Raw genomic sequence first — 7,973 nt, forward strand, 5'->3', positions numbered from 1 at the left:
CGCCCCCCCCCCCCCCCCCCCCCCCCCGGGCGTCTGACCCACCAACTAGCTGGCTGGAAATTCCAGTTAATAGAAGTGCCGGTTACTAAAATGCTGATTAACAAAGGCTTTTACTGTACTTATTTGAATGTCCTATTTGGTGGTTCAAGTTGCAGGATTTCAACTTGGAGAATTCTTTTGGAGCAAGTAGCAAAATGAGTAGTAAAACCTTTTCCCAATGATTGGTTAATTTTGTTTTGTTCCTTGACCTTGTACTTATCTATAAGCTGGTTTAAGTCTGGCCAGGTTATGCAGTGTACTTGCAAGACTGAAACTACACTTTCAGTCTCCACACACAGTTGACATGAGTATAATATGATCATCAGGGATCCTGGTTCTCCCTGATGAAACATACCAAATTCTCTAATAAAAAACCTAAAATCTGTGATTAAAATTAAGGCCCCCCACAACCCCTCCACTGGCCGTGCTGGTGCCCCTCACTTCCCACCCACAGGTCCCTGGCCATGCTCATGCCTCTCACTCCCTGCACCCACAGCCTTGCCTGATGCGCCTCGCCCCCTACCCACAGCCCCTGCTCCCCCAGCCCTGCTAGAAGGGGCCCCCAGCTGCCAGGGCTACAGACCCTGGTCCTTGGCCTCCTGCCCCTACTCCCCCCTGCTGCGGGCTCAGGCGAGGCAACTCCCTGCCACTGCGTGCACTCCCTGGGGGTAGGGGGGACCTGTGCCCCCAGATCTGTATGCAGGGCAGCTTGAGCTCCCGCTCTGCTTCCCTCCCCCAGGGCCTCTGCAGCCCTGCAGGCACGACCTGATGCAGCTGGGGACAGCAGGGCCATGCAGGGATCTCGTTGCTGCTGCAAGCTCCACCCCCCCACCCCCCATTACCTTGGCGACATGCCCCCTGCACATGCTGCTGCTTTGAGGGATGCAGCCCCATGCTGCTGCCCTCGCTGCAGCCCCGTGCACAGGAGGGATGTCACCAGGGCAGCGCAGGACAAGAAGCAGCGAGCAGCTTCTCCGTGCAGCTCCTTTGCTTCCTGCCACGCTGGGTGATGCCTGCTGGGCTGCGGAGGCCCTGGGAGAGGGAATGGTGTGGGGGTATGGGTGTGGAGTAAGGGAGCATGTGGCTGTGTGGGGGGAGGGTGGCTGGAGTGTGAGGGAGTGCGGGTGTGGGGGCCTGCATGTATGGCAATGTGAGGGGTGGTGTGGGTGCATGTGTATGGTGGGGGGGAGGGGAGGACTTGTCCTATGAACACACACACCTGCTCCTTGCCCTGGAATTCCAGTACTGGTCCTGTGCTCCCATGGTCCAGCCATGCAGCTGGCAGCCACATGGTGCTGGAGCAGCTGGCAGGAAAGCAGGGAAATGGCAAGTACAGGAAGGGGAGAGTGGGAGGGAGCGGGTCCACAGGAGCATGGGGCCTGTGCCAGTTGACCTGGGGTCAGTGCCAGTGGGCACTCTGCACACCCACTCACTCCCACTCCACTGTGCCTGTAGCTGCCATTTCCCTCCTTTCCTGCTGTCAGCTCCAGCACCATGTGGCTCCTGGCTGCATGGCCTGACTGCAAGACGCAGCAGGAGCTGGCTTGGCCCAGCCCTGAGTGCATGCAAACCTGAAATTGAGACCAACTAGAAAATGACACCTTAATGTTGCTGTCCATACTAGTAAAAATGTATACTATAAATGGCAAAAAACCCTGGGCTTTATTAATCCAGGCCAGTGGTGCTCAACCTTTTTCACCTAGCAGGCTAGATAGGCAGTGCCTGATCTGGCTGGTGGTCCCAACCTAGTACCTAAGACGGGCACAGCAGGTACCGTCTGGCTGCGTAGAGGGGGGCAGGGGAAGGCTGGTCCCAATGTGGCCCTGCAGGGGAAAGGGGGTGTGGTCATTTCCACAGGGAGTAGAGGAACCATAGCCCACCTTGATCCAGCCCAGCCCCGGTACTTGGTGCTGGGAAATGTGGCAGCAGGGGAGGGAGGGTGGTCATATTAATGGCCAGTTTCCCCCCCTCTGCTGAACTTGCAGACCTGATGGCTACATTTGGCTGGTAGGCTGAAGGCTGACTATCCCAATCTAAGCCGTTGTAACAGGAAAACTTACTAACTTTTTATCTGACTGCATGCCAGTAGAGGAAATTTCTTTTGTTCTATATTCAAAATGTTAAGATTATAATATTACTATAATACATATAACTCACGCTGTGGCTTTTGGGATTTTTTTAGTGGGAGACTTTGAAAAGATCTGGCGAGAACACTGTGAGGATGAAGAAACGCTCTGTGAATATGCTGTAGCAATGAAAAACCTTGCAGATAAACACTGGGCAAAAACTTATGAAGGGGAAGGCCGAATTGAATGGTGTTGCAGGTAAATCTTTTTCTGGACTTCTAAGATAGGTTTTAAGCTTTCTCTGTCTCAAAGTTCTTTAGTCTATGCATAGTATAGGAGTAGCTTCCTACCTGCTATACTTATCTCCAAAATATATGTTTTAATATGTGGTTATGTTTTAGTAGATGTCAAATTTTCTATGAGGCTGTCTTGCATTTAAAATTAGCATGTGATTTCCCCCCCTTCCTCCCTGCCCCACTGTAAATCAAGATTTAAGTTCTAAACCATTCTTTGGTAACTATACAGGTTTTTTCCTAAGATGCTGAGATTTGTTTTCAGGTAAATGTGCTATTTAGCAAAAAGCATAATTCATTCTAAATCTGTCCATAAGAACTAGAGGTAGTATACTGTTATAACATTTCAGGTTTAATTTGTATAGGCTTTTAAAGGACTGGTTTGTAGCATGTTGATTTATTAAATATGCTAGTTTTTTGTATATTTGTCATATATTCTGATCACTTTCCAAGGTATTTTTAAATAATGTGTAAATTTTTGTAAGAGTATTTGGCCCCGAGAGATTTAGATGTTGTCTGACTCCATTTATATTACAGACTGTGTAATCTTCTCTAGTTACCCCTAATTAGAGCATAGTAACTGTGGTTTGATGAAAGAACTTCAATCCTCAGTTCTTGAAGTGTGTTCCACAAGCAGAAAGTAGGAGACACAAAGGTGTCACAAAGGCACATGAATCTGCACTTGTATGGAATTTCTTGGATGACCAGATTATTTTATCTGGCCATGCCGCAGGAGGTGACACCTCTCCCATGAAAAACTGTTACTCCCATTTAGGGAGTATTCATCTGAATCCCAGTTTAACAGTGAGTTTGAACATGTGAACAAGATGCCCCAGACAAGCATCTGAGGACAGAAGTTTTTCTGTACCACCTTGGAGCACTTGCTTCCTGACTTCTGCAGGTGACTGGCTTAAAGCCCTGAAGCATAAGGCTTGATTATAGTTGTCTTAAAGGACAATCACAATTGCTTTTACAGATCAATATTAACATCCTGTTCCCAGTGACTTATGAATTAACAAGAAGATTCACAAATTCAGAGGCTAAAAGGGACAGCTGTGACCATCTAGTTCTTTACACAATTCCCTGTGACCCTAGATTTTAACACACTTCTTTTTCAGAGATTTAATCTAATCCTCAGGACTCGTAGTAATGGTGCATTTATCATTGCTTCTGATAAACTATTATAATAGTTACTTATTATCATAGCTAGAATATTGCATCTTAATTCAGATTTGAATTTCTTTGACTTCAAACATTTTATCTTTGTCCATAGGGCTGAAATCCATCCTCCCCATTTTAGAAATACCTCTTCCAAATATTAGTGCCTATGCCCAGCAATCAAATCATCTTGCATCTTCTTTTAGTTTAGCCAGTTCAGCCTCACATTATGAAACAAGCTTTACAGTCCCTAAGTTTTTCTGGGACACTCCTTTGAACTTTCTCCTATTTGCTAAATGTATCTCCAGTATCTATACTGCAAGAAATTTCCAGTAGTGGTTTTAACAATGCTTTGTACAAACTCAGGATCAAAACCTCCTTGTATAAAAAGATTAAATGTATCCATGGTACCATAATCTTTCACTGAGAATGATGTCAAGGTGGCTATCAGTAAATTCCCAAGTCCTTCTTTGAATCGCTGCTTTCAAAGAAGTTTTCCCATTTTCAGGTGTAGTCTATATTCAGTGTTCCAAGGTGTCTTATTTTGACTTTGACTTTGGACACATTCCGTTGAATTTTGACCATTTAAAGGGATGATTTCCAATTATTCTGTAATGGCAACTTGTCCTCCTTTACTGCCCCCCTTGCAGAAGATACCGAGATCAGACTTGTTAGCAAAGATGTAATGTCAAGTTCTGCATCTGGTTTAATCAGACTTAAGGCTTGCTTCACAAAGTGAGGGTGAAAAGAGGTAGGTGAAGTGGATTTGGAGTTCTGTAGAGGTGGAATTCCATGTTCATTGTTCTTTTTAAATCCAGTCTAGATGTTTTCATAGTGATGGTTGGAGGGCTGCAGATTCTTCCATCTAAAATTACTTTGATTTTGCAAGTTGTAAATTGCATGAACAAAATTGGAGCAATTGTGTGTGGCTTCTGAGTCTCAAAATTAATTTGTTTTTCTAGAACAGTACTTGGGATTTGCAGGTAGTAGAAGAAACTGCATCCCATAGTTGTTTCTCAAAAATCTGGTGTTTGTCACAGTTCAAACTTAATTATAATGCTTAAAAGCAGTGACTGAAGACTTGAAGTTAGATCCAGCATCAAACATATATGTCCTGTCTACATGCCTTTAATATATGGAAAAATAGATTGTATAAAGACTTTTCTCAGCTTGAATATTTTTTTGTTAATTAGATCCCTGAGTTTGTTAGTAAATAAACCAGAGGTGCCCAAGAATAAAATGTAGTCTATAGTGTCCTTATTTAATCTCCCCCCCTCCCTGCTGCCACACCCCTCAAAGTACAGTGAAGGTAAAAACTAATCGAGGATTAGATTTATTGTTATATAATATGTAACAACCGTAAACTTCTAAAATATCAAGGAACATGCTACAAACATACTAGCTGTCAGATTAGTTTTGTTTATGCATAGGGATTCAGTGTTCTGCTTCCTAGAAGAGTACAACAGTTCTAGAGCCTATTGAAAACATGGCCAGATTTCCATGAAATACCTAATCCCTTTGATCATCCTCAGTGAAGAGAAATTAGTGATGCTTGAATACTACTGATATCTGGTTCTCTAACAGGCCTTAGGCTTCATTATCAAAATGGTTATAGAGCCAAGTGATTGTACAGCAAGTTTTGTGCCTTTGTAAAGGGAAGAAATAAAAATTGAATTGAAAAACAGCTATCAAGAAATGGGTGCAATGCCATTCCTACGCTCTAAGGTTTATTTTATTAAATGGTGTAGTCAGCACTAGATATGTGCAGTAAAAGTTAGAGGCAGAATTAACCTGAGCCAAACAGCTCTTATGTTCTAGTTAAGCATAACAATTTGACCTTCACATGCCAGCTTTTGCCAAAAATGATCAGTGTGAAATGAAGGCAGATATTTTACTATTGTTCCTTAGATGTACCTTAACTGAGTAAGTTGATATCAATGGGAGTTGCTGTATGACTGCTAAATTTTTTTTCATGTGAACTTCTATTTTTCTAGAAAAAAATTGAAAAACTTGGGTTAGAATGAAGATGAAAACATCTTCAGGATGATGGCTAAGGTAGCTGAAACAATCAGGAAGGAATTTTTTTGAAACGTTAACTTTTTTACACAGGCTGGATTTGGCAATTACGAAAGGCATAATCTTTGAACTGTTGATAAGCATATTAACCAGCTGCCACATAGCCAGTATAGTGTAATATTCAACCCTTCTCATTACCATTTCAGCAGTAACTCACTGGGTGTTTTCCCTTGCCTTATTATTTTATTGCAGAAGTTAAATGATTGGTCAAAATGGAAGGTACTATTTTTATTAATTATGGTATTGTTACCATAAGATCTGAATAATGCATCCTTTGTATTCTTAGGGTTAAAATGACTCGTGTTTGCCAAGAAAGTACAAATAAGAACTCGATACCAGTTGATTCAGTAAAATAGTATATTCGTGGTATCTCATCTGGCTTTAGTAAGAGAACAAATTAAACTGGAAATCTAAACTTTACTTATCTCTCCGTCAGGCAAAACAGAAAAAAAGATTAGCTTTTTAGTTTATGCGTGGGGAATCGCTGTTAAGAAAACAAGGCATGTTTATATTAGAGATGCCCGTGTTGTTTCTGTTATTGGTATGACACTTCATGCAAGTCACCTTGTCTTTTTTCTGATTTGCAGTTGTGTGGCATTCATAGATAATGGAACTGCTATGCTATCATGCTTTCCTACTTTATGTATGGACTTGTTGAAAAATACTTTGAACATATTCTACCACACTGAGATTGAGTTTCTTAAAACTGTCAAATTTGTGCAACTTTATTTTGGAAAGAATAGTAGATATTGAGCTACAAGTAAGTTGCATATAAACTCTGAGTTCTGAAAACAGTGCTCAGATACCTATATTTGCTAAACCTCTAAGTACATTAACTGTATTTAATCAGACCAAACATTTAATTAATTGTAGAACACAACTTTTTTTAAGACCATCACATCAACTATAGCTGTGCAGTTACAGAAACACATCCCCATTTCAACTGATTGTAAAATTAATTTACCTGTACTGGTCCATGTGGCTGGATTAGCCAATACATTTACACACACAATATGTCCCCAAGTAAAACCTGCAACTTCTATTTAGAAGGCAGAACATAAGGAATTTTTTTTCTGGAGTCGTGGCTGACTGTGACCTTAGAGTAGGTCATCCTGGAAACGTAGAGTGTTAAGGAAGTGTGGCATCAGGAACTTCCTGGTATGTCAGTCTCTCCTGGGATGCCACACTTCGTGGACACTGTGTTCCTGGGAGGACTGACTTACTCTTTAATTGCAAGGGCAGTTCCAAGACTGTTTAACTCTCTTTGTATAAGTACCTTTAAATAAAGAATTGTTTTCACATCATGAGCATCATCAAGACCCTACCAAGAACTCACTTGCTGCTTTGGACAAAGCTACCATGCTCAGCCAATAGCTATGGCACTGACAGGGTTAATGTTGCATCATTTTGCTGAGCAGACACCAGCAGTAGCCATCTTGGTATTTGCATGGCATGCCTGGTGTCTCCAGATGTGCTGCTTTTCTAGTGAAGAAAACAGCTGGCCCACTTAAAATGCACATCTTTATTTTTTGGGGGGTGGGAGGGTGTTGTGAGAAAATATGACATTTCTCCTTTGTGTTAAGTGTCTTACCTGGCATTTACCATGCCTCTTTCATTCTGGAGATGATAAAGCATGTGTGCACGTGGTATGTGTGTGTTTGCTGGTTTGGAGCAAGATGCAGGGGAAGTTTGAATTCACTTCAGTTGTAATCCTGATAAAGGTATACTAATTAGATGCATGGTCCTTCTCCCTTGAAAGTTAGGCTGTATTTATGTGTAGCCAACTTGGAATTTACCCATGTACCTCACTTTGTCTGGCATTTAATGACTTCCTTTATCAAATCATTTAGAGAAAAGGTTGCCACTTCATCTGTGCACCATGTGGAAAATGCACAGACATTAAAAATATAAGTAGCTTTTGAAGACTAGTAGAAATAATGCATTTTATATGTTAGGCTGGTTTCTAGCATTATGCATTTTTCTCTTGTTATGTACTATCATTTTAATGGAGAACTTTGTTACAGAACTTCAGTGCTTTTATTTTTGTTTTGTATAGTAGAGCAGATTACATTTAAAACCATTTGTCATCCATATTTAATATGGCTTTGTCCTGCTGATACAAATTAATGATGTTTTATGGAAGTATTAATTGTATGAATTCTTGGTGTAATCAGGGTTTTTTTAAAAAGCAAATCATAGTCTTATTGTAATGCTTAAGTAATATGAAAATTCAAGTACCTTTTAGTCTCAATTATAGCTCAGTTTCATCAAATTGCATCAAATACACTAAAATAACTTTTGGGAGTTGTTTTTTTTTTAGCGTGTGCAGAGAATATTTTCA

General features: G+C 41.4%; 1 protein-coding gene across 1 annotated transcript in view; it reads left to right on the forward strand.

Moving 5' to 3' along the window:
- Window positions 1-7,973, forward strand: part of BMT2 (base methyltransferase of 25S rRNA 2 homolog) — a 102,973-nt gene that overhangs the window by 41,402 nt on the left and 53,598 nt on the right. Inside the window, exon 4 of the mRNA XM_019514553.1 lies at window positions 2,220-2,363. Coding sequence (XP_019370098.1) covers window positions 2,220-2,363 — 144 coding nt within the window. The remainder of the gene's footprint in view (window positions 1-2,219; window positions 2,364-7,973) is intronic.

The sequence above is a fragment of the Gavialis gangeticus genome, unplaced genomic scaffold (genome assembly GCF_001723915.1).
Source record: "Gavialis gangeticus isolate Ggan-Ray unplaced genomic scaffold, GavGan_comp1, whole genome shotgun sequence".
NCBI classification, from domain to species: Eukaryota; Metazoa; Chordata; order Crocodylia; family Gavialidae; genus Gavialis; species Gavialis gangeticus.